We start from the raw sequence: 26,969 nt of genomic DNA, 5'->3' as shown, positions 1-26,969 counted from the left end.
CAGACAACTACACATGCCCCTTGTGCTAACTGTTCCCAGAAATGTTTTTGTATCATTCAGTTCAGTATACACCTGCTACTTGGAAAGTGTAAAGGGTTGCCAAAAGCTAGCTGATTTCTCCTTCAGGTACTTTGTGATATTTTTTATTTTATTTTTGAATAGTAACTGAAGTACATGGCTCATACCAGTTTTTGCAACAACAAAGAATTTCCTAGTAGACTTAGACAGCAAAGGGCAGAAAGTGAAGGTCGATAAATAAAAGAGAAATGGATATGGGGAAAAGTAATTCCAAACAACCTAGAACAGGATGCACTTTTGGCCATTCCAGCTGTAGAGGGGTGTATGGGAAGTCACTGGTGGTACGCAGTGATTTCCACGGGAAGAGATAAAATCGCCTAAAAATCTGCAGCTTGAAGTTGACATGATTGGAAACAGAGGATACGAGTTTGTGAAATGCTGAACAAGGTGGAGAATATAAAAGGAACTTGAATATTCATTTCTTCTAATAACCTAAATGGGAAGGTACCCGATGAAATGATCAGGTGACAGATTAACGTTAAGCAAGAAGCAGCACTTTTTGGAATAGCACAATTTAATGTAAGAACTCCACTGCAGAAATATTAATACAGTTAAAATATAACCAACTTCATGGGAGAACAGCACAGAACACCTTTCTTCAACTCTAATTTAGTATTACAGTAAAACCAATGGCCATCAAAGCAAAACAAGAAAGCTGGAACTGTCTTGGCGTCATTAAGGGCAAATGTGATCCAGGCTGAATGTATCTGCCATGGACTTCCTTGCTGTAAAATTGTGGCTGGCACAGCTGGTGGCTGCATATAAGCAACATTTTTTAATTACATAAAACAATGCTTTGAAAAAACAACAACCTAAAACACAAGCCTAAAATAAGAGCCTAAATATTTAGAAGTGCAGTCATGTGAAGCCCACACCAGGGATTTCCATCTGGTAGCATTTATGTGCCTGTCAGTTGTCCGTGCCTTTTCAGCTGCTGTTAACACATGGGCCAAAGGGACAGGGAGTGTACCAAGCATCATCATGAGACTGCTGGCTACGTACACTGACACCAGTGGGCAAATGTGGTCAAAATTTGTCATTGGGTAAGCAGCTAATGGTATAAAAAGTGGGGGAAAATAGAAAGCCTTGTATTTGGTAGAATAAACTCTCCTTATTCTTTCACTCTTACCATTACAGACTTGCTCTGAGGCTGCCTGTATTCACCAGATGCTGGATATCAGCACTTATTTCAGTGTCACCCCATGTCAAACCTGCCACATCCCTCCCAGTGAGGGACATACCTGTGAAATGGAGCAGTGGAGTTACGCCTCCCTATGGTTGTTGAAGATTTGCCATGCACATGCAAAAAGGACCAACATATGGGTCTAGCATGTGATCTGCCTCCACGAAAAGTTTTGAACGCCCAAAAAATGGCCTCTTGCTTGCATGGCACTGAGTCTCCTTACGTTAGCTCAGGTCCCCAGGCTCTCAAAGACAGAGAAAAGCATATATAAATGGACTTCTGCCAGACTCAGAGTACAGGAGAGTGGTGGTACAGAGCAGTAGCTCCCCCCTTCTCCCATGGGCTAAATTGTAGGTTAAAATCCAGCTGCAGACAGCTGAAGCAACTCAAGAATTTCTGCTGACCTGTCACGAAGACAGATAATATTTTCTTAAAGTAGCAGTCTGTTTTCAACAGAATTGGAAATTAATCAACATTCTTAACCTCTGTGCATCTGCAAAACTGCTGTGAAGTTATTTTCTCTGTAATTTAGCTAGCTCTAGACCAATAGGTATCAGCACAATATAGGATTAAGCTCCAGCTTGAGTTCTCAAAACGGTTCTTGTCTTTATGTCAGTTTGTGCAAAGCCCTTGCAGCCAAACTCACCCGAACTATCTAGGATGGTTGGAATCAAACACAGGTCTTTCCCCAGCTTGGCCGAACTCTGAATCTTCTGGATAGGCTTGGAGGCTTTTCAACAAAAGGCATGCTTTACCTGCCGAGAATCCCATCAGCATACAACAGTTCAGTTCTGGAAAAACTGACAGTAAGTTCCCAAAGTGTTTTTTAATGATAAAAAGAAGAGCAGTATAAACTTACTAGAAGGTTTTTCTAGTCAAAACTATTGACACATGCTAAAGGTTGAAATGCCGAACCAGTTCCTTCACACGTGGGAAATAATCTGCCTCTCAGCTTTGCCAGTGTTTTGTTGAGATCTAACAGAAGGAAGCTGGGCAGGGCAGGTTATGTTAAAGGAGTAGAGAAACCTTACACACACCTCCTGCTTCTGCAAGAATGCTCCTTGTACAATCCGATCACCAAACCTAACGTTCATATCTCATGTGTACTGGTCATTAAGTTCTCTGGGCTACAGAATACCCTGTCAGGAAACACACCCGACCACCACACACACACAAGGTTGAAGAAAGAGCCAAAGAGTCATCAGAACACATGGAAATTACTATCCCGATTCCTGCAGTAATGATTTTTTGTTAACTATTTTATGTGTATGCATACCATAGCGTGGGAAGCTGCTGTGTATGAAAGGGGCATTTCTGGTGACAGCCAGCAGTCTCATTAGCATCTCCAATACAGGGAGAAGTTTGCATATACTAATTGTGTTACTTCTCGCTCTATGGACAACAAGAATTAGTACAGAGACAGCCTCAAGCACTGTGGACTCTCAGCTGAACAGATTTACACCTCTGCTACATTGAGAAGGAAAAAAAAAAAAAAAAAAAAAAAAACAAAGAAAACAAAATGAAGCCAAGCAGCAACATAGATTCATCAACCTTTTCTTACATATCACACCCCTAACAGAGAGTTTACTTAATATTAACTCTTAGGGGATGAGTCCAGAACTTTGTATTTTCTGACAGCAACATTTCTCCATAGGTTCATCATACAGAAGGAGGGCAGAAGCAACAAGAAAGGAAGGCAGAAGCAACAAAGGCTCTGTGAAAGCTCACAGTTTGTGGTTATGCCACAGCTTCTTTTCACCAGGTGTCTCTGATGAAAACACAATTCACAATTTACATTGTGCTGAAATGAAGGAATGTCTTTAACAACTTCTTCCAGGCCAGCAGCTTTTCTGGCAAATGTATCAGCCTGCAATATGATCAGCCCTTATTTCCATGTATTTCTTTGTAATGTCTGTCTACTCTTGCTTCTACCAAAATATGCAGCTAAGTATGCCAACTAGATTGTGGTTTAGAAGTGATTATCTGTAGACCAGGCTTCCACAAACCCAAGTGAAGCCTTAAACAGTACTCCATAAAAACAAAACAAGTAATGTCTTCTCTGTGGTAGCATTCGTATGACCACTGGTGAATTCACACAGTTGTGTTGTAAGCTACCTTCATTCACCAGTCCAAGTACAGATGCTCTGCATCCATTTGGGATCCATCTTTTCACTGACCTCATCGTGGCAGGACTGCAGCAGCTCAGATGACAGGTTTTGCAGCATTTTTTCATTGTGGTTAATCATAACTGTATAACACACAACTGCAATGAGGCCTTAATATAGCAGTGGGTAAATAAACATCACACAAAACAGTTTGCACATAAGAAGGACGCTTTAGAGACAGCTTGCTCACACGTTTTAACAAGTGCTCTCAGCAAGAACATTCCAAGCAGTGTTACAGTTCTGCCTAAGCCTCTCAGAGCATGTTACACTTTGAACACTTGATAATAATCCTAATTTAAAGAACTGGGACTCTTCAGATGTAAACAACATTTGCCTTTGCAGTTACTTACAAAATGATACAGTACCCCTTATTTCACTATTAAAAAAAACCTTTAACATATTATGTTTACAGTTACTATAAATAATAGCCTGGGGGAGTGAAGGACTTCTCAGAAAAACTGGTTTTCTGTGCTTCGTGTCCTCAGAGAAGCCTCTGATAATCCCTACTTTAGAAACACTGACAACTCTCAAGCAACTTCCATTAAGTTTCATTCTCACTACCAGTAAAGCTAAATAGCAAAATCCGTCATCCTCTAAAGAAGCAATCCACATACAACATAGCCTTGTTCTGGCTGTATTCCTTATCATCACTTAAAAGTAAAGGGAATGGTATCTCGGGTATAACTCTTGCAAGGCAGTGCTTGAGCACTTTGCTCTAACTTAAGTATTTCCATTTTATTCTAATCAAAGACTTGCAGATTTGCTCTTCAGCCAAAATGGAACCACATATGCAGATAATAAACACATGCTTTTGGCCTGATACCAGGTAAATTCTTGTGCAAGTCATATAAGACACTTACAACGTTTAACCCCTAACCCTCTAGCATTAAAATCAGTCTCACACATCTTGCACAACAAAGTAGCTTCTCTGAACCAGACACTTGCGGGTCCATCAGCAATGCACCATCTAAAATCTCTCCAAATCTGTTATTCTCTGCTATTATTTAATTCAGCCATGCTGTTGGGGATTGCATGGGATTTACTAGTTTTTCCTAATCAAAAGCTTCCTAATTCCATGTTAACAACATTCTGGAGCCCTCATCAACCTAGCATTTTCCAAAGATTCTCCACTAAAAGTCACACTTTGAAATCTCTCTATAGCATCTCTGAACACAGGTTAGAGAAATAAATCTAAATTAATCTTTCTTCCCAGTCTTCATGAAAACCATTCTAAATTTCTCTCTTCTAGAAGACCAGAGCTTCTCCAAGCTTTAATTTATATATTTATTTTAACACTTAGTCACTCGTGCCCCAACCAATTTTAAATATGCTTTTAACACGGATCTGCTTTTCAAGCCATCAAGTCACCAAACTTCCTGAGCCAGTGTTAGTACACAAATCAGTGTTTGACATGTAATTCCACCCAAAATCCTGCAACCACCTCTGAGTGCCAAAGGAAAGTGAGGCAAACTCAGCTTCTCTCTGAAAACTGATCCTCACTCCATTACTGACAACTTCTACTCAGGAAAAAAAAAAAAAGAAAAAAAAAGCAAACATGAATTAATTTAAGATAAAAATATCTTCTACAAAGGAAAACTAAGGAATTCAGTATTTGATGACAAAGAATGTGAATATAAATCCAGGATTTTGTGGGGGTTTTTTTGTTTGTTTGTTTTTAAACAGTATTTAATCACGTTCTGAGACTGTTAACAGTAATAACATGAGATGAGATCAGATTTAAGACACCTCCCTTGTCTAGTAATCTACAAACAGCAAGTCAGTTCTCCTGTTACTTGCCTATAGGCAGTACTTTCAGGCTGTACAGAGAAATCAAAAAATAAAAATCAACCTTAAGGAAAAGAGCCATCTCCCCTACTGCTTCTTATCCACAGGATAGTCCGGTTATTTAAAAACACCAGCAGTCCATGCCACATAATGCTGTCCCACAACGTGCAGACTGTATTAGCTGTCTCCCCGCCAAATCTGCTTTATCCAACCTATGCACAGATAAAAACACCTACTGGCAGCATCACCTGCAAGGGGCTTGCAGCTGCATCACTCACAGCTGTAGCAGCAGGTTTGCAGGAGGCTGCAGAACTCAAGGCACTGGCAGTCCCGCTGCCACGGATTTCTTATCACGTCCTGGATGAGTCAGAGGTCTTAGAGAAGAACTGGTGGCTTTTTATTCTTGTAGCGAAAGCCCAAAGCCAAGCTCAGACAAAATCATATTGCCAGATAAACTTTATTTAGAAAGGATACAAACTTCAGAACTAGAGTTCTGAAAGTGGCAGGACCACGGGCCCCAAAGACAGATTAACTCCTGTTCGATGAGTGTTGTGAGGACAACTGTTACAAATGCCATGCGTGCTCCTCTCCCCATCTTTGAATAGGAAACACTGCCAAATACAAACTCCCTATGGCAACTTCTGGATGATCTTGTATCCCCCAGCAAGAGACAAATTGTTGGTTGCACTGAAGTCTCGTTATTACGTACCCAGAGCTTTGCCCAGCACAGCACTACCCTGTTGTAACAGTTCTCAGCTAACAGGGATTCAGTGATTATCACGAATACAGGAACGTCTCCCAGAGAAGGTGGTACACCATCTCTTCCAGATGTGAGAAAAACAGTTTACAAAGAACATGTAAAAACTGGGGAGTGGAAAAAGAAATCCCACCTTCAATATAACACCCTGAAGGCAACAGTCTCAATATCCTATGCTGAAATTATATTTGTTTTAATTTCACTTTCCTGCTTCTCCTTCCCATTACCAACCCAAAGGTGAATTCCTATCAGAACTCTCATGTCTGTTCCCCATTCAATTCTGAAACCACCATGGCACAGCAGGGTTGTATTCCCCTGACCCTCCCGTAACAGCTCATGTTTTCTGAGCTGCCTTCTAGTATTAGAAGTTGGAACCATCTCTACTTAAACAGCTCAGCTCACACCACTGGCTATAAATCAGTTTTTCTTTGCCTCTGTTTCTGCAACAGGCCAGGAAACCTGGATGTGATATGGCTCTAATTCTTCTGGAGTGACATAGTCTGGAGCGTTGCCCATCAGGTCCCGTCCCCTGAATGATTTAGGAAAAGCGATGACATCCCGGATACTTGGAGCACCAACGATGAGAGAGATCAGCCTGTCAAGTCCTAGAAGCAGAAAACAAACTGATGAACCACTTGAATTATGGTGCTATATTAGTTCCTCCAATTCAGAAAGTCAGAAAAATAGAGTAGATAACATTATTGGGGCATTAAGAATAAAACTGAAGCAAATACATGAAAAATAATCTCAGCCAGTAATGGTTAACCTAGATAGCAGAAGTGCCAAGCAAAACAAACCTTTTCAACATTACCAAAAAAATTCTGTGATACACCATGGACTGCAAGACAGAGGCAGTGCCTTTGCAGAGAGAGCATAACAATGCCAGGGCCACTAAGTGGCAGGAGCGCCATCACCGCTTTGTTTAATTGCCCAGACAAAGCTCTTGGTCAATCAGTCCTGAAGAACTAAACTAGGAGGACTTGAGAAAGAACAAGAGCCTCTGGGTGCTACTCTTTCATTGCTCATTTAAAAAAAAATAATGAAAGATTCTAAGAAAACAATCTGACATTCCTGTAATGCTATACACAACACTCTAATGACTTCTGAAGATGCCATTCCACAACACCTAGGTCAGTGCTGCCATCTCCTCATACTCCCTCTGACTCCAGAGTTTTATCTGCTTCCTGTCGTGGCACAGGTGTCCATCAGATCCATGCTGAGCCAGATCAGGGAGCTAACGTGACAGCATTTGCTTACAGCCAGTTTAGCTCTCTGAATTAGTGAATGAAACAGAGACAGAAGATAGCAAGTGAGACAGAAGCAAAGGCTGAGGTTGTGGCAGTGACCCAGGGCATGGAACAGTACTGTGCTGTCCCAGCCCTTTGCGCATGCAGTACAGAGAACCTGCTCTGGCTGCACAGGAAGGAGAAGAGGAACACTGAAACATTCTGCATTGGTGATGAGTGCTCTGCTTCTTCCATAACACAACTATATGAAGACAAACACTGGAGAAGCCCACAAAGCGTTACCATGTTGATGTTGGTACTTGGCACCACCAAAACAGCCATCTCTGTCAGGAGGAGGCAAGGCTTTTGCTAACAAACTTGCTCTCAGGCTTGTTCCTGAGATCTAATACACCAGAAGAAAGGCACGAGACACCTGCATTCTGGATGACTACAGAGCACTTACCTAAAGCAATTCCTCCGTGTGGAGGAGCTCCAAACTCCAGAGCCTCAAGCAGGTGGGAAAGCACCTCTGAGTCCTCCTGCAAAGTTACATAAGAAATGTCACTGAACAAACACTTCCTTATAGCAAGATAAGATAAAAGTACAATGGAGTCATCCGTCTCTCAGGGCTAGGAGTTATGTTTCTACAGAACCTGAAATATATTTAAGTTAAGTACTCATTTAAAACTTCAAGAGGATGTTGGAGACATCTACAGGCATTACCTTCAGCACTTTCTCCAGCACGAAACGTTGTTGTTCCGCATTATGAATTCTGATGGAGCCGCCTCCGATTTCATTGCCATTCAGCACAAGGTCGTAGTGCTGGCTACGGACCTGGGAAAAGAAATGAAGAAGCACCTTAGCAAAGCTGGGACAGAACTGCATTTAATGCCAACCAGCACAGACACGACAAAGATGCTGTAGTGTCATGTCTTCATTCACAACACTGCTTTCTCAGTGGAGCCTTTCACAGACACATAATAAGAGGTTCAAAACACTAAAGAGGAGAAAGCTTTCTACTGAATTCCTCTGGGGGTGACAGATTACTAGCTTTGGAATAACAGGTACACAGATTGCAACAGAAGCCCAAGAGAAAACTCCCATTCATCTCCTTTGGCTTCGGACAAAGTCCTACTAGCACATGCAGAGCAAGGCAGACTGCACGTTTCACCAGTGCTCCTCTTCTAGTTCCAGTCCCAGCAGGACTCCTGCTCTGCAATACTCAACAAGGCACAAATATGAAAAGATACCACTTGGACACATCTCCTGCAGCTTCTTTTGTGGCTTTGTCACTGCCCAACTCCAAGCCCAAGCACGAGAAGGTCCCAGTTCAAGTACCAATCCTACCAGCAGCACAGACTGCTGCTGACAGAGGTGCATGCTACCTCAGGGTGGCAGGTAGCTTAACAGAAACTGGTCCAGTACAAGTCCTTCTGTAAAGTTAGTCAAAACCTGAATCAATGTGGGATGTGTCAGAATTCAAGACTCCTCACCCGAAGCAACCATTTCCAACACACCCTTTTTGTCAGAGTGGTACCTGGATATTTGCTATTCAGAATAATCTGGAAGCAATCTTTTCCAAACAGATTAAGTACAGTATGAAGTTAATTCCACAAAATATCCCTTTTTATAGTAAAAGGACTGCTACTTGCCTAGTTTTCCACAAAACACAGCTGTAAAAGGGCCAACATGGCAGTTACCTTTGTGGGGTCAGAATAGAGGAGGTTGGTATCTGCAGGATGAGGGGCAGTGAAGGGGTGATGAGCAGATTCCAGTTCAGCAGGATTCTCTTCCTTGGGGAGGAAAAGTGGGAAATCTACCACCCACAGAAAGTGAAAAGCTGTAGGATCACGGAGCATCATTCCGGCTGCCTCCAGGAGGTCAGCACTCTCCAACCGTAAGCTTCCTAATGCAGAGCACTGCAAAAAAATAAAGGAGCTAATGAGAAGGGGCAATTTACTGCCAAGGAAGTTGCTCATACATCAGCCATACACGAGCTTTCCGTAACTGCAACATCACAGACAGCATTAGTTGTACTGTGGTGCTGCCTTAAAAAACATTTTTGCCTTGTCTCCTAAAAGACATCACCTTCCTGCTGAGGCAGGCTTTGACAAAAAAAAAAAAAAAAAAAAAAAAGCCAAATAAGGAGCTAGAAAGTCCATTTTCTTCCACATGTTCCGTCCTCATAGAACTCTCCTAGACTGACACCTCAAGCTCTACACATGTGGATTAACCAGGGAAGCACAAGTAAGATCTCTCATAACAGGCAGAGAAATGAAGGCACAGAAAGAAGTTACACAGCATTGGCAGTCATGCAAAGTATGACACATGCAGTGCTTGGAAGGCAACATCTACTGGCAGGAATACAGAGAAGGCTTGAGACAGAATCTCCTCTCCTCTCTGCTAATAAGCAGCCGTGCTTTGCTCCTGTCACCTCATTATGGGAGACAGTTACCTAGCCAACCTTGTTTTCCAATCTGTTTAGTAATTTAAAAAAAAAAAAGTAAGTAAGTTGACATGAGAGAAAATGAGGCACCAATTTGTTCCTGTTTTATGTTGCAGCCTTCATTTCAGTTACAAGTTCTTCCCAGAAGCTGACTGGTGAAAATAAAAGCAATAGGTACATTTCATGCATTATTTCTTGTTGCTACATCTTCAGATCCAGAGAAGCATGGAATTAGATGACGACCTACTGTAATGGTCAGAGGAATTAGACTAAGGACAGATAACATCAAAGCCATCAGCGACATTCAACTCGCACCGACACCCAGAAATGCTCCCTACCACTCGCTTGTGTTCTCCAGCTGCCAGCAGCACCACATCATCCACCTGCACGTTCAGCGCTCGCATGAGCTCCGACTGCTGCTCCTTGCCAAGAAGTTTTGTAAGCAGAGACTTCAAGCTTCCGTCAGGCCTGCAGATCATGTCCATGACCTCCTAATGCAAGGTCAGTAAAAGAATATGTTCAGTTCAGTGCTGCTGTCTCTTCTCTGGAACCATGACGTGTTCCAGCACTGCCTCTCAGCAAATAGCCTTACTAAAAACAGCTCTTCTGCCTTCCTCTACCTGCACGTGCTTTTATACACAGCTCACCATTCATTGCTGCCAATGCTGCAGCAGTGTTTCTGTCTCACCTGGTTGAACTGGGATTTTGCAGACTCCTTTAATGACTCCAGATCTTTATTTTTAAGGTATCTCTGTGGAAAGAGCAAGAAAAGACGCATCAAACAGCAGCAAAATCTACGGAAAGCCAAACCAGGATTCAAATCTATTGACCGAGCTGTTTCCAAAGCTCTCAAGTTCTTTTGTTTCCAGCACAAGATTTGCATGATGGCTGTGGAATAAGAGAGGGCCTGCAGCACCAGACTGCAGCTGAGTGTCTTCGCCAAGCAGCCCCTCTAGGCAGCAGTTGTTCTCCCTGCTCACAGACCAGATGCAGCTAGTCAGTAGTGTCAGATCATGCCAACTAACTGCCTCCAGCATGCGGGTTACAGAGCAGAACAAGGTTACAACACCTCACTGCCGATGGTGAAGGCGTAACTCGGTGTAGGCTGATCCTCATATGCAGAGAAATGCAGTAGATATGAAAACCTCCATCAAGTTCTTGATTTTTCTTAAACTACTTTAAGGCAGAAAGGCTCAAGATTCCACTTGTTTTGCAAATGCACACCTTTAGTGCCCTCTCGTGGGAAGCCAGGAACTTGTGCTTTCTGCCAAAATTAAAAGAATCCCAAAAGGAAGTCCTATTCCCTGAATAAAACTAGGTGTCTAGCGAATGCTTTTTCCCCTTACTGCTTATGCTGCAAAGATGCTCACAGCCAGAATTAAATCTGCTTCCCTGCCAAAATACGTCAAATATGGTTCTCGATCTACTGTCAGCCTTGGATTTGGTTGGTGACAGTCTCATTACGAGACGTGAGCAGTGCCCACAAACACAACAGAAGCAAACAGGATGGAGTTTTCTCTCATTAGCCCAGAACAGAGCCGTGCCATACCTGGCTCTATTTCAACCTCTCCTCACAGGGCACAATTTATTATTCAGATGTTATCCTTGACAGAAGCAAGCCAAAGCCCCAGGAGGCTTCCCTATCCTCAAGGGACCTCACAGCCTTGCAGCTCTGCTCTCCACCCAGGGCAATATATTGTCTCTTCACGAGGACAATATATTACAAAATCACATATTCTTCCCGTTGCCTGATCACCTCCATTCCCCTGCTTCTAACAACCCTCAGCCCAGCCTAACATCACTCACAATCAATCCCAAGTTCCCTGAAGGACACCACTCCCCCAGTCATAGCAGGGAACATTTCCATACCAACAAAGGGATTTAAATTGGTATTTTATTTCATAAACATACGCGTTATGTAAAAGCATCACTTACCACTCCCTGAGGGATACAAATAGCTTTGACAGTGCCACGCGGGTAACTGAGCGCATTCTGCACAAATCGAACGTCCGATCTTCGTAAAATATCACTGATGTCCACTATCTGAGCAAGGAGAGAACACAGGAAAAAGCGGTGGTGGGAAGAACATGCAGAGAACACAAAGCAAAAACCCTGCTCTTGTGCCTACTGCCTTCAGAAACCGTTCCCTGGGACACAGCTTCCTTACTCAAAGAAATCAAAAGGTTCACAGAAAGAAATGAATGAGGCCCAACGTGAATAACCATTAGAAGACAGAGGACTACAGAGACAAATAAGCAAGGGAGCCAGAAAAACCCCGGAGACATTATCTTCAGAATAAAGTGATCTAAAAATATACATTTTCCCACAAACAAGCCTACCCCTTTCTTCTCTAAGAGATCATTACCTGTGCAAAGCAGTGATGATGGGAAAGACACCTTGGGTATATTACATAATTAAGAACTCCACTTAACCATGTATAAGTGATTTAATCAAAGGTTATTCCTAAAATACTAACAGGAAGAAAACAAAAAACCGCACGCTTCCAACAGGCAAGGCTCACCTTCATCCCAAAACGGGTGTCTGGTTTATCAGTCCCATAGCCAGCCAGTGCCTCCTCATAGGTCATGGCAGGGAAAGGAGTCGTAATGGCACCTCTTTCCTGAGGCCAGGAATATTGCAGGAGGCCCTCTATCAGCCTCTGGATCCCAGCCTGATCCACAAATGACATCTCTATATCTATCTTAAAATAGAAAATGAGAGATTCCACATTAGCTACAGTTTTTGCCTTTGCACTGTTACTTGCAGAAGCTCTTAAGCCAGCGTAAAAGGAAACAAGATATTAAATTAAATCATAGCATGACTGCGTTAGTCTGAGGGTATGTTTATGATCTCCCTACAGCCTGCTGACTCAGGCAACAACTTCCTCAGAGTACTAAATGAGGTAATGATGACAAGGACAGAGAGAGAAGCCTTGAATGGACCGACCTAACTCTGCCTGGGCTCTCAAGGCTGATGAACAGGATGCCCAGCTCTGCAGGACAGCAGCAGACATGCAGCATCAAGCATAATCTCTGCTGCAACGCAACCCCACATCTACTGACTGGGACTGTAGTCAGCCAAGTCAGTGCACGTCCCAAACCAACTGCAGGGGGCTGGGGCTGTGATACACACAACAAACAACATTCTAACCCACAAGCAGCACAAGGACCAGCAGACACCAGGCCTTCAAAAAGTAAAACAGCTACAAGGCTTGTTTGTGTGAGGCAGAGGGTGAAAGGTAGTGTAAGGTGGTTACCTGAGTGAATTCAGGCTGCCTGTCAGGCCGTGAGCCTTCATCTCGGTAGCAGCGAGCAACCTGAAAGTACCTGCAATAGTACCTACATTTAGACTCCAATTTAAAGTACCCTAAATTAAATTGTGGCTATAGAAATGGTCAGTAAAAGGAGTGCTCTGCTCTGTATGTAGTGGATTCTCATAGCCCTGGTTGTTGCCATCCCTTCAAGAGCATGAAATTTTGAGTGGAAGCAGCCTAATCAGCAGCCGTATCCTTCTCCAGCCATACCCTCCAGAGGCACGAGGAGGCTACCAGGTGAGCTGTGCCCTGACAGGGCACGTGCCATACCTTTTCCCATCTTCCACTCCAAACATGGACCTTACTGAGGGCCATACAAAATTCATTCATGGTCAAGACCTAGTCTGAAGTCCACTGCAGGAATATCTCCCTCTCCTTTAGTTCTATTTGGAGGAACGAGCCCAATTAAAAGCTTTGTACCTATGCATCTGGAGGATGTGCTTACCTTGTCTCAGTCACATTCAGCTGACCAGCCTCATGTCAGTTAGTTCTACAGGATACATTGCATGAGGCTTTTTATCATGCTCTAGATCTTCTGCCCTTCAGGCAGACTGTCTCTGCAAAGCTTATTCCTACTTCTGTGCTTAAGATCAGTTTTCCATTTTAAAACAGTGAAGATCTCAACCATCAAAGAGGGATAAACTTCTGCTTACTAGGCAGCATTACTGCTAATGAGCCTGGCCTAGGATAATTCTAAGTACTTAAGGATCCCTCTTTGAAACAAAGCCATTGGCAAGAAGTTCTTGGGGAAGTCTCTAAAGCCTCACACAGCAAAAGAAACAAACCCTGGACGGGACATGCAGAGAACGGGAGTTCAAGTAACTCTTACCTGTCCACGCCTCCAACCATGAGGAGCTGCTTGAATTGCTGAGGACTCTGAGGCAGAGAGTAGAACTTGCCCGCTTCCCGTGAGGGCACAAGGAATTCTTTTGCCCCCTGGCATGAGAAAGAAAAGTTCACACAGTTCAGGAAGTGACCTCAATTCCCAACTGCAAGAAAGGTGCCCCGAATATAACCAGCACACAGATCTACTGCCTTCCAAGAGTCATTGGGTTTTAGGCCATTTTTCCCCCCCTTCTCTTTCAGATTTGTCTCTCTCTCATCCTGGCTTTACTCACTCAGAATGTTACAAGCGGACACGGAATGGCAAAAGCATAAAAGTCATCAAGGATAACAAATGGATCTGTAAGAAAAGGTCACCTGAACTTTTTCACCTGAGTTCCTCAATAGAGATTTCCATTTCCTACAATCAGCCCATCCAGTAAAATGCATCAAGTGGAGCATTCTACAACATCCTTCCTCCCACAGATTCTTCTTTAGTGTTTGACAGCATGAGGTCACGCTTTCCCTCTACTATGGGGGTACTGCACTCCAAGAACTTACTGTTTTCAAAACCTTTGCCTCTGAGGAAAATTACAAAGGGATTCAAAAGTTTTGGAGAAGGGCAATGGAATTGCTGCCTTGTTTCCACAGGCAGCCAAGCTAAACACTAAGATTCAGAGGCTGGTGTTTTAGTTCTGGATCTCTACCTTCAAAATTGTAGGCAAGCTAGCCATGCGCCTGGGCTAGGATCCTTTTGTTGAAACCAGCAGCTGATGTGGCTATGGTTGGGCTGGCAGGGAGGAGTCCTTTCTCTAGATCCTGAGAAGGAGCAGTTTTATTTCTGTCACCTGGTCTATTGCTTCTGCCTTATAAATCCATCTTGGCTGCTCGGCCACTTGTACCAAGGTTGTGCCAGAGAACTGTGGTGTCACTGAGGAAAGTGAAAGGGAAAATACAGGGTTTACTACACTACTGCTTCATACAGACCTGCACAGCCACACAGGCTTTACATCCATCTACCACTTACGTTTACTGGCCAAAGATCTTTTTTTTTTTTTTTTTCAGCAGGACAGGCTCCACACCTTTGCACAGTCCAGCTGGGTGACAATGTTCTGAAGAACTAAGAAGCAACTCCAGAGATGATGCACACAGTGACACACACTTCAGTGTAAACTAGGGCAAACTACACTCTTACAGAGGTAGCTGGAGGATGGCTGTGGAATGACTAGCAGCTAATAAGAGAAAACATAGAACAGCTTGCCACGTTACCAGACGATAGCCTGTGCAAGCCTCCAGACTGCTCATCTACTGCACCGGGGCTGGCTGCAGCCTCAGCAGGTCTGTAACACAAACCTCATGACCACTCTGCACAAACCCCATCCAAACCTACATGAAATATCATTATTTCATCTTCAGATGTGCATTTGAAGTGGGGATATTCCTTTCTCTGAGCATTAGGGAGCTAATAAGGGCAGAGGTATCAACATTTACACTCCCACCAGCCTGCCTCTGGCAGCAGAGCTAAGTGGAAGACAGGTCAGTGCAGGACTTCCTCGAGTGACCCAAACAGTTGTATCACCAGGCTATAAATAGCCTTTGGAAGTGAGCAGGCAGAGACCTGTTGCAACATCTAGTAAAACTTTAATCATCTCTTGAAATCTGGGCCCGCTTCTGCTTCCCTGACACTTCCTGCTCTCACAGGAGATATGGGCTTTAATCTTGGTTGGTGTCACAGTCCAGGTCTAGAAACAAACACAGCTGCAATTTGCTCGGTTCTGAGAGAAAGAAATACATGATGCGTGAAGGAAGGCTGCTGCACAGCAGAGAAATGGCACCAAGACTCAGAAAAAGATTACTGTCCTCTGTCAGAAGGAGGGTATAAAGCTATCATCCAGAGAAACTTAAAATAAAATTAAAAATTGAGGGGAATGTCTGGGCACCCCTCTTGAGGTACAAAGAAGTTACCATACACAAAATTAAAAAAACATCAGAGCATGTGTATCCTAATATATGAGTCAAATTTTCCACACTCTACAGACTTCCTTCCACTCACCTAGGCAAGACAGAAATACTGAAGAAACACTGAACTTTCCAGCAATTAAAGAACTGATCAAATAAACTGATAATGAACTTTTTTTTTTTTTCAGAATTTCCTAAGAACTGCAGCAAATTGAGGTCTTTACAGGGCCTGATTACAGATCTTCTGAAGGTACCTGAAGTCTTCAATACTTTCCAAAACATCTCCTTTGCCTTCTTTTGCTCCCACCACAGGGAAACGTCTATCACTGAGCTCTGCTCAAATGTTGATTCAAATGTGGTATCAACATCTCAGACTTTTTTTTGCAGCCGTTAGTTTGGACACATACAGGATTTAAGCCTCACATAAATAACGGAGAAACAGTGTGCTTGGTATCATCACTGATAGTCTGGATTTCCTGCTGGGCAATTACACAGCCTCAGCTCTTTTGCAGAAGTAAATCTAGAAACTCTAGGCTACCATCACAGCCTAGAAATGCAAGAGGAAAGGACTTCCTTTCTCCCCTTATAAAATCCTACTTGTGAGGAAGTCACTGTTTCTATATTGAATGATCTGTTAACCAACTTGATCTGAAATATCCAGGAGCAGGTTTCTACACCTCTTGCTTGGCAAGACTAACGCATAACAATCCACCATCCATGACAGGGGTTTACATGCAAGCACTCCATCATGCCAGCTGCATCAACAACTGCTGGTCTATAGCTCCCTTGCTTGGGATTAATTTGGAAATGAAAGAAAGGAATACAAACTCAGAAGTTAAAATGGTTTGAGCACTGCCACTGCAGTAACCTATCAGTTAAGAGAAAAATGCTAGGGAAACTGTGCTTCGAGGAAGATTTTTGTTTCAATAATCTGTCCCAGGACAGGACTTGCATTCAACATGCTCTACAAGAAGCTTTTTTCTTTTACAGTATTTGAAGGCTCAAGGTGCCAAATCTTCCCTTTCACTCCCCCTACCATTAGAAGGATCAACGCATTGTATCAGAAATTGGCATACAAGCTGTTACCTAGTGAGGGAACAGCATGAAGGTTGAGTGGCAAGTGACAATAATTCAACCATGAACTGCCTAGGCAATTGCAGTAGGCTAATATGAATTCATAACAGCATACATACCCCTGGGGTTCTCTTAAACAGCGTTGGAGTTTCTACATCCACAAACCCTAAGGAACAAAAACATGCTTCAGACACAGAATATGGTGACAGCAGGGAAAAGAACAGGTATGATAGGTTAGAGTAAGGTAAGCTAGTCAGCTCAGTAGGTAATGTACTAGCATGCAATGCAGCCTCTCCAAATCTCCAGACTTTGCTGTTTCTAACTTGTGCATTGCCAAGTTTAAAGACTCTGAGCTCCCCCAAGGCCTGCCAGAAATGCTGATGACAGAGGACTCCATATAGGCTGAGAAATTGTTAATTCTCAATACATTTTGAACTAGGCTTTGAGTTTCTAAACAGACCTTCAATCCCACTTATATGCCTCGATTTAAGTGAACAAAAGAGGGAAACTACTTGCAAAAAGCCTTTGTTCACTTAAATTTCTGGATATGGCTTATTTGAAACAACTGTTTTATAGCATGCTAAGGTATTTCAACATACTTTGTTCTTTAGACCTGCCAACATCTCCGTAAATTCCCCACTGCAAGAAGACACATTCTTACCAAGTGGAAACCGTTAGGAGTTTTAAGTAGGTTGGTAACCATTCCAGCAACAGGGAAGGGTATAAAGGAACTCTAAAATGCCATTTGCTACACACTGTTGTGCAAGCACTTTTCTTACCGTGGAGGTTACACAGATACTCCCGCATCCTCATCACTATCTGGGATCTCAGCCGCAAGTTGTACTGTAACTGGAAGCTGCGCAGGTCCAAGTAGCGGTACTGCATGCGTAAGGCCTCTGATTTCTGGAGATAAAAGACAAAAATCAAACTGCATGTCCAATGAAGCTGCTCCCAAAGCCACAGAAAAAAAAGGGGGAAGCTAAGAAAGGATACTGCTCAGTTGCCACAACCCACTCATTACCTACAACCTGCACAGAGAAACATCAGCCACTGAGAGTATCTCCATGCACGACATTTTTTTTCTTTTTTAAAAGAAAAAATGACAGACATTTATTCTATCTTAAGAGTTGCCTCAAAAAAGCTCAGGATTTCAGCCCTCCTTATTATAAGTCCACTGCAACAGACTGCAGCAATCCTCCTCTGAGTGGAGGAGCAGTGTCATACACAGATCTAAAGGAACTACAAAATGGTGAGATGCTCTTATTATACACATGAAAACTGAAGTACTGCAGATGGTGAGAACTGTCCAGAATCTGTAACATGCAAGGAACAGGACCCAGCTCTCCCAGTTCCTACTCTTACCTATCAGTCATGTGCAATGGTATAGACAAGATCTTAACAGCAATGCCTCTCAGACACCATGGAGACTACTCTAAAAATAACCTTTTATAAGACTCTGTACTTACAGAGGAAGAAAATCCCCTGGCCAGCTAGCTACTTGTCCGGATAAGACTAAGCAGCCTTGACTTAAAACACAGCGGTGCATTGGCAGGTTCTGCTTCACACTCAAAAGAGCCAGCATAGCCTGAATTTATTCCACTCTTCCCTTTACCATCTGTTCTTACAGTGATATTTTAAAACCCTCTGCAATGGAATCTTTCAAGCCTTGTTTTCTGCTTAAGTCCAATTAGAATTACAACGTCACAGCTAACAATAAGCACATCCTATTTTAAATGCCACCCTTCCTTCAAAGCAGAGCTGGATAGAATCAGATAAAGCTCTTGCAGATGTTTTGCAATCACCCTGGGCAAATTCTCAATTTAATGAAAAAACACTACTTGTGTGCCAGAGAAAAATGCAGACACCTTGATGAAATCCTTGATTTCAAAAGGCAGCTTCTTGCAGGAGTTTAGGATCTCTGCAGTCTCCACCTTCACTTCAATGTCCCCAGTTGGCATTTTCTGGAGCAAAAAGCAAAAAAAAATTAGATTCAAAATTTAGGGGAAAAAAAACTGCACAGAGGTGTTTCACAGATGATCAGGAGGAAAAAAAAACATATGATTATCTTTCCTGCCTTCTAACACAGTATAATTCAGAGAACTTCTGTCAAGGGCAGATTTCTCCTAGATTTCCCTTCTGTTCAGAAAAAAAGCACAAGCCAGCTCACCATAAATGACATGTTCTTTTCTAGCAGTGTACCCAGTGCCACAAGAAATAAAATTGCTTTTCCTTTGCCTTCTGCTTCAATGACATGCTGAGCACAGAGGAACGGTCAGGCCCAGATCCTGCTAGGGCACATGCATTTGGACAAAATACTAGTTCCATTAGCTCCAGTGAAATAACACGGTATGAATTTTAGAGTGCATTAGCAGCATCACCATCACCCTTCAATAAAAGTCAAAAAAGGCAACTTGTTCAGAACTGGAAGTTCTGAGAAGTTCCTCACACCAGTTCTCAGAACTAGTCTTCTTTTTCTTGAATCCCGAGGGAGAGCAGATAACTTCCCCAACTTAACACTGCCATGTTGAAGTTCACTTGATCCTGCAGAATTCTTTCTATTTACTAGGGGAAAGAATACACAAACTTCCAGCAAAATGATAACCGATTAAAAGAAATAAAAACTTAGCTTGAAGCTACCATCCTTTATGGACATTTATAAGTGGTCACAGCAAAATAAATAAATATAAAAATTATAGTCATAAATTCAGGTTTCTCTTTCCAGGCCTCCCAATGATGCAGGATGGCAGCCTGCACACAATCCTGACAGATTATTTACAGCTGATTACAATGAAAACTGAGAAGTGCACATTAATAAAAGTATTGAACCTCTGTTTCCTATGCAATGAGGACAGGAAAATTTATTGAATGAGAAACAGGTCATCACGTACTGCAGAACATATAGTGACAGCACTTATTTTCAGGAAAATGAAATTATCTCAACCACAATTTGAAGGAATTAAAAAGTTAGTTTTTCAGTGGGTTTCATTATCCTTTCAAAGGGCTGGAGTAGAATTTAATTCATGGGCATCTGTAACATACTGTGACGTTCTCCTGAGTTACATGTCATAGCAGTTATTCCTGCCTCACATTATCTGAGGACAGGCTGTCACACATCTCAGAACAAAACTGCCTGTGGCAAAGCTGTGATGCACAGAAACCACCACCAACCCACTACCCAGTGCTCTGTTCCACAAGGAATAAAAAGCTTGAGAGACCCCAGCATCCTCACCGGATTCTCCTGCCCTGGGGGCCGAGAGGAGACAATCCCAGTCACTCGCACAACAGACTCCACTGGGGCGTTTGACAGCAGCTTCTTCACGTGGGAATGTGCCTGCAAGAAGATGCCAACATCTCTCAGAAATTCAAGAACAGGACAACACCACCATGCTCCGAGGCCTCGTTTGTTAATGTCCTGTTTGAATCAGGGACCACTGCTTACAATCCAGAAGAAACAGCATTAATGCTTCTGATGCAGCATCACAGGAGGGCTCTCGTAACACCGAAGCCTGCTTGTGTGTCAGAGCCCTCTGTCTCACCAAAGACCTCATTCTGCCCTCAACACCTGCTAGACACAGGCTATCAGAGGAAAAAAAGCTTGAGACTCATACTTAGGTAGCACTTACCTCATCCTGTGGAAGGATGATCTGGGTGAGTCCCTGGAAATCCCTCAAAATCAGAAACAGGCCTTGTCTGATCCATAAAAAAAAACAAAAAAGAAGATAATTTCATCAAGAATCCAATCATCTTTTGCTTTTTAAGCCAAAGCAGGTGGCAACTACCTACTATCTATATCTTGTGACTCATACCTCAAGGCACTTCCAAAGAAGCATACATACACATACTTTTCCCACATCTGAACCGAATCTAACAGTTTGTTTCGGATTTCATACAATCACAGACAAACAATGTGTTATCAAAATAACTAGGAGAGGCAGTATTTTGATTTGAACGTTAATCCACACAGAGCATGGACTCTGAACACACACAATTCTTAGAGATTTCCTGCTGAGAAACATTATCCAGATAAACACATTTAGATGAGCAATAAAAGTAAAGTTCACATGGATACCCCCCACTTAAAAAAAAAAATCCATCAAAAAGAAAACCCACAACCATAATAACAAGAAGAACACTAATCTCAAAAAAGTTTCACATGAGCAATCCATGCTCCTAGACCCAGCATCACAAATCTTGATGTCTTCAGCTGCCATAGTGACAGCTACCACTGTACTTAAACCATCACAAGGCTGTCAAATTGAGCACGCTCTGACTGCCTTTAAAGGCAAAAGCACAACAATGTCACTGATGCAATCATAACTGTTCCTGGAATTGCACCTACGACTGCTCAAAGATGAGATGTTCAAGTCCTCTTCATGAAATCCGTGCATGCCATTCCAGTAGAATGATGCTGGATGAAACACAGCCTCACTGCACTGTAAAATGCAAAAGGCTACTCCTAATGCTAATTAATTTCATCAAAACCATTGGACCTGTCTCCTTTTTACAAGCACATACCCAGGATCATAACATTTAAGAGTTATACTGCAGGTGTGCTTTCCACCCTATATTTGCAAAATGTACAACTGCATTAGTAGTGATTATATCGCATCATTTTTTTGAGCAAAGAACGTATACTTTAAATATACATCTTTTTATGCTATAGCTGAAAAGACAAAAACATCTTTTGCTTAAAATTTAAGGAATGCATATAAAAGCAATTATTTGCTTACAGCCATCAGAACTGTGATAAAAATGCTATTATTTATTTCATCCTATATACAGTGAAGGTAGTAACACTTAGCTGCTTTACAGGGGTGCAAAAAACATCAATTAATATTTGTACCAAACTCTAACATTTTCAATACTGCTCTGGCATGATTCTCAACTGTTTTAGTCAGACACTTCAAAAGTAACCACGGCAGGATATGAAAAGACAGCCTCTAGCATAAAAAACACTGGCCTACAACGTACACTGGATCTGGCAATTAAGCATCTCCGTTTTCAGCTTGGCTTGCATTTACCTTTGATACTGAATCCATCCATACAGAGTGACCTCTTGTCCCACGTGAGCAGAACGCAGCTCTCCACAGGTGTTTGTCCGAGCAACAAAGCTATTGAAATCTCAAATAAATAAATAAAATGTTATTTTAAAGCTTTTGCAGACAAACAATATATGAAGTAGTGCTGTAATTTTTTCAGAAGTTCAAATACAATTTGGACATACACATGAATAAATTACTTCACATAATCCCATCATGACCACTATGAGACCTTGGTACATAAATATGAGATGAAATTGCACAAAACAGATTTTAAAGAATTAGTGCTATGTCCCAATCAAACTTTCACGCAGAAATCTGAGCACAGCTTAGCTGCAAACTTGCTCAGCAAATTTCAGGGATGAGAGAAGCAAAAGCTGCAGAGCAGCCCTGAAGCATGCTGACAATTCTGCACTTAAACCCAAACGACACAGAATAAAGGGGGCTTGGGAAGCCAAAACTAAACCATACCAACACCCATCGTGTCGGTTTAAATCAGTTTCCTGCCTGCAACAAGTGAAAGGCCTGAATAACTACAGGATTTCTGTAGACCCCAGCATGCCCGGCCTTGTGGCTTAGTTATTGAACCAAATCCATCGTTTAGAGAATGCTCTAGACTATCAACTTGCAAGAAATAAAAACAATACACGATGCTATTGCATAAACATACACATATATATATTTGAATTAATCTCCCTTGCTGCCTCCATCAGAGCCTTCACAATTAAGGAAGTAACGCATAGGGCAAGAAGCTTTGTTTTGTAATTATTATGTTAGATATGAGGTTCCTCCTGTTGCTTATAGGCTTTGCATGCCATGGGAAGAAAGAATATGCAAATGCAAAGTCAGAGCTAGGGGGAAACAACTACAAAAGCTGCTTTCGGTGTATTTTTCAATCCCAATTCACTGTGAGATACCAGAAGTCGAGTGAGCACTACGTGAAGGCGCTATAAAAAGCGCCCCAGCTGCAACGCCTGCCGACGACCGAGGCCCTGCCCTTCAGCGTGGGCTCCCCGGATTTAGGAGCGGCGGGGGAGAAGGGGCAGAAGGAGAAGGAGCAGAAGGGGCAGGGGGCAGCCGGCGGGGGCCGCTCCTCACCTGCAGCCCCGGGCGCTGAGGCAGAGCCCCGGGCCGGCCGTGCCAGCTCCCAGCCGAGGCGGGGCAGCCCACCGCGGAGCAGCCGCAGGACTCGGGGACAGGACATGCTGCGGAGCCCCCCGCGGACAGAAAGGAGCCGAGAGGGACCCTCAGGCTGCCAAAAACGAGCAGCAAGGCGCCAGTTTTCCTCACAGAGAAGCCTCCGGAGCGCGAATCCCCTCCCTCCCCGGCCCCGCCGCCCAGCCCCTAAGATGGCGGCCGGGGCGGTGCTGGGCGCCGCGGGGGCGGACGGGACGCGCGTTCAAACGGCGCCCGGCGGGGAGCGGCCCGAGGCAGGGGCCATGGAGCCTGCTGAGGGGGCCGGGTGGGCAGCGGCCGGCACCGGGAGGGGCTCCGTGGCCGGGAGGATCTCCGGAGCCGGGCAGCTGTCGCGGGGGCCGCTCCTCAAGAAGCTCAGCGGGCAGCTCGGGGTCAGCCCCAGCGGCAGGGCGCTGCTGCCGGGCTCGTGGGTAAGGCCGCGGCTCGGCCGCCCCCTCAGGGCTGCTGAGGGAGCGAGGGGAGCGCTGCCATCGCTCCTTGTTCTTCTTTTCTTCCTAGGAGAACGCGGACCCGCAGAAAACAGCGTTTATTCTGCGCAAGCAGTGGACGCTGTACAGCGTGACCCCTCTGTACAAGTTCTCCAGCGCCCACCTGAAGGACTACGGCCGGCAGCTCGGCGCTTTCATCGCCGCCGAGAAGCAGAAGGGGCTGGCGGTGGAGGTGGGGGTCGAGCTGGGCATCAAAGTGGCTGTCTCCAGCCTGCCAGACCTCAGGGGCAGTGACCAGGACCACGCCGCGGTTCTCGTGCAGGTAAGGGGTCTCACCAGCAGCTCTGCCACTACTACTTACATCTCACAGCCTTTTTTTATCTGTCATAAACTACCCCATCCACTTCCAAACTCCCCACACTGTGAAACGATTACTGTAGTATCTGTTGAGAGTTAATAAAAGTGCCTTCTGGCCAGAAGGAACATCTCATAACCAATATGTGTGTTCAAATCTGAAGTTCTGAGTTCAGCTCCCTTGTACGATCACAGTAGGAACACAAGGAGCACTCCTCATGCTTTAACTCAGCTCAACTTACTGCAAGCACTTTCACAGGTTATTGAGCTTCATGGACGAGGTTGGTATAATTCTACCTCCTGGCCATAGCCCCCGTCCAATTAGTACTTCTGCAGTGCTTTGCCTTGAGCGAAATGCCAAGCTCGCTCAGTATGGCTATGCTTACAGGATGTACCATGCACCTGCTTTTCCAAATGAAGCACCTTAAACTCAGATTTAAGGAGTGTTCCTACAAAAAGTGCTTTTCCCAAAGATCACACCTTTTAGGGACGTAATATATAGACTGAGTAACTGTATGGACTTTACAGACAAGGATGTTTGGTGTGAAGTCTTGAGGAAAAATCTTCCACCAAATACTTGAAATAATAAAACCCATCTTTAACTTTAAAAAAAAAAAAAAAGAAAAGTAAAACTTGCTCTGTAGCATTCAAACACTTCTTTTCCCCAATCCAGCTTTCCTTGAAATCATCTGCTTCCCAGAAAAAAACAGAAGAGAAACTGGTATGGTCAGGATGGTTCTGCTCTGTGGCTGGAGATGATCTCTCAGTGAACGTGCTGGAGGACTTCACGTGTTTACCTTTGTTTCTTGCTAACGGGGCAGAGAGTTACACATCCCTTGTTGGCACTTGGTTTCAGAAGACTTTTGACTGCTGCTTCCGTCGCTTAGTCATTAGCCCTCTCATTCTCACTTGGATGGCAGCATTGTGGACTGGATACAAAGTGGACAAAACTTCATCTGCCATGGAACTCCTTTTCTCTGTTCCCTGTCTGCCCCAGCCTCTGGATATTTCATATGCCATTCACACAGAGGATGCAAAAGCTCTGTGGGACACTGTCCAAAAAACTCCAGGAGAGATCACTCAAGAAGAGGTGGATGTCTTTATGGACTGCCTTTACTCTCACTTCCACAGACACTTTAAGATTCACTTGTCAGCTACAAAACTGGTCAAAGTTTCTACAGGAATTGCCTCAGCACACTGTGATGGGATTATAAAGGTGAGGTTTTAGCATGTTATCCTATATAATACTGGGCAACTAAAATAGTTGTACCTGACTAGAAATGCCTTCCTTTTAAAAATTAAAGCTGTCTGCTTTTTATGCATAATCTTCTACTAGAAGTTAGTTGAATTTTCAAGTCTTCCAGATCTTGGTCCCTCCCTTTCTCCTTAATTATGGAGGTATTGCTTCCTCTCAGTGCAGGAAACTTATCACTGCACCTTTTTTCCATCATAAGGAACAAGACTTCTGTGCCAAGATGAAATTCTGAAAAACTAAGCTTTGTTGGAAAGCATCTCTTAACAATTTTGTCCTTTAGCAGGACAATTACGAAACACTGAACATTAGTGTGGCATTGCCTATTATTTTTACCTGCAGCAGTTTAAGAGTGGCTACAACAACTTTTCATGTTGCAGGCAAGTAAACATGAGATTCTCAGACTTCCTGAGAAAGCATTTTCTAGAAAGTGGGGTTTATGAACTCCATAGACCCATTATGAAGGAGTTGTAACTGAATTTGTCAGACATGTGTACAGCAAAATACGGGTACTTGAGGAAAAGTGACAGCCTAACTTGTGTTCCTAAAGAAGGGAAGTAGCCAAAGAAGTGCTAGGACTCCTTCCTCCAAACAGCCAGAGCAGGAGCAGGCCATCTCTTCAGGTACCATGGGACTGAAACAAAAGGTGGGGGGCTCCAACTGGCACAGGATTTAGGCAGGAGTGTTTTCTACAAAGCCAGAGTCAAAATAGTAATAAAGGTACCGTGCAGATGACAGAGAAGCTAACTGTAATCCCAAGGAACACCTAGTGTTTGGTCTCCAGCCAGTTAAGGGTGTGGAAATCTGACCATTGGTTTATTTTAATATGCTCTTTTTTTTTTCTTTAAACAGTTTCTACAAAGCCAGCACTTGATTAGAGTGCTGATGCTCCTGACAGAGCTGGCAATCTCTCAGATACAGTGAGACTCAATTCAGCAAATCGTCACGCTATGAAGGCTTACAGTTGGAAGATGGAAGCTGAGAAACCTACTGGAAACTCATTTTTGCAGCATTCTTTTACCTTTCATGCTTGCTGTTCAAAATGGAACTGTAACTTCTGCACTGAGATCCGTAATTAGCTAAAATTCAACATCATGCACAAAAAGCCGATATTTTGCCCTGAAGGACTACAGTAGCTTCTTAAGCACCTTTGTTATAGTTACTGCATTCAGTTGTATATAGTGTTATTTGCTGGGGGCTATGAAGTAAAGCTTTGCAAATTCTTGGATGCAGCTTACTGACAGGTGTTTGCTGCTGTTAGCAATTTGATTTCCACTGAAGTTGACAAGCCCAGCTCTACAGATGTTAGCTACAGTGTGGTACTGCTGGGCTGAAGTCTAAATGCAAAGTCAAGGACACCTGAGAAAGGGATGCATGTTCTGCAGCCTATAGCAGAAAAATCCAGGTTTCTAACTTTCTAGAAAACTAAGGCCGTTGGTAAGAGTCAGTGTTTATCTATTCCCCAGGTGGGCTAAGGTGAAAAGCAGGACTGACAACTGCCTTCTCTTTTCAGTGCTGGGGGTCCTCAATGATGATTTAATATATGGGAATTTAAGATCTGTCTGTAAACTAGTTTTATGATCCTTTGCCTGATGTAATCTTGTAGACCACAGAACTTTATATTGGATCTCTTCCCTACAGTAGGTGGCAGTTCAGAAAGCTACTGCATAGAGACTGGTTACAGCTTAAGTGAGCAGAAAGGAAGTAGCACATCCTAAATGTTATGATTAATGTTACAGTACTATGTAAACATTTCCATTTTTTAACCAGTGGAAGAGAAGATTTATAGCTGACCAAACACGTACTTGTCTTCTACTTATCTGTCAATTATTTTTTACTTGACTGAACTACTTATTGTTACCTCTTAAATAAATCTGTGAGCAAAGCCAAA

General features: G+C 43.3%; 2 protein-coding genes across 2 annotated transcripts; one reads left to right on the top strand and one right to left on the bottom strand.

Annotated features, from left to right (window-relative positions):
- Window positions 1–5,603: 5,603 nt before the first annotated feature.
- Window positions 5,604–23,167, bottom strand: DARS2 (aspartyl-tRNA synthetase 2, mitochondrial). Its single transcript, XM_082766469.1, has 17 exons — window positions 22,946–23,167; window positions 21,830–21,929; window positions 20,432–20,498; window positions 20,038–20,139; window positions 18,674–18,769; window positions 17,588–17,711; window positions 16,928–16,974; window positions 13,783–13,889; window positions 12,897–12,966; window positions 12,162–12,341; window positions 11,576–11,683; window positions 10,329–10,391; window positions 9,979–10,131; window positions 8,895–9,113; window positions 7,918–8,028; window positions 7,658–7,733; window positions 5,604–6,573 (listed from the first exon to the last, which is right to left on the bottom strand). Exons 1-17 carry the CDS (start codon window positions 23,049–23,051, stop codon window positions 6,386–6,388), a joined length of 1,917 nt encoding a protein of 638 aa, XP_082622595.1. The 5' UTR covers window positions 23,052–23,167; the 3' UTR covers window positions 5,604–6,385.
- Window positions 23,168–23,283: 116 nt separating this feature from the next.
- On the top strand, window positions 23,284–26,939 carry CENPL (centromere protein L). Its single transcript, XM_082766294.1, has 4 exons — window positions 23,284–23,454; window positions 23,543–23,794; window positions 24,500–25,042; window positions 25,931–26,939. Exons 1-4 carry the CDS (start codon window positions 23,287–23,289, stop codon window positions 26,000–26,002), a joined length of 1,035 nt encoding a protein of 344 aa, XP_082622420.1. The 5' UTR covers window positions 23,284–23,286; the 3' UTR covers window positions 26,003–26,939.
- The last annotated feature ends 30 nt before the right edge of the window (window positions 26,940–26,969 follow it).

This window comes from Aythya marila (genome assembly GCF_965140915.1).
Source record: "Aythya marila genome assembly, chromosome: 8".
Taxonomy (NCBI): Eukaryota; Metazoa; Chordata; class Aves; order Anseriformes; family Anatidae; genus Aythya; species Aythya marila.
The sequence above is the reverse complement of the archived record's forward strand: the minus strand, read 5'-3'. Positions and strand labels throughout refer to the sequence as shown.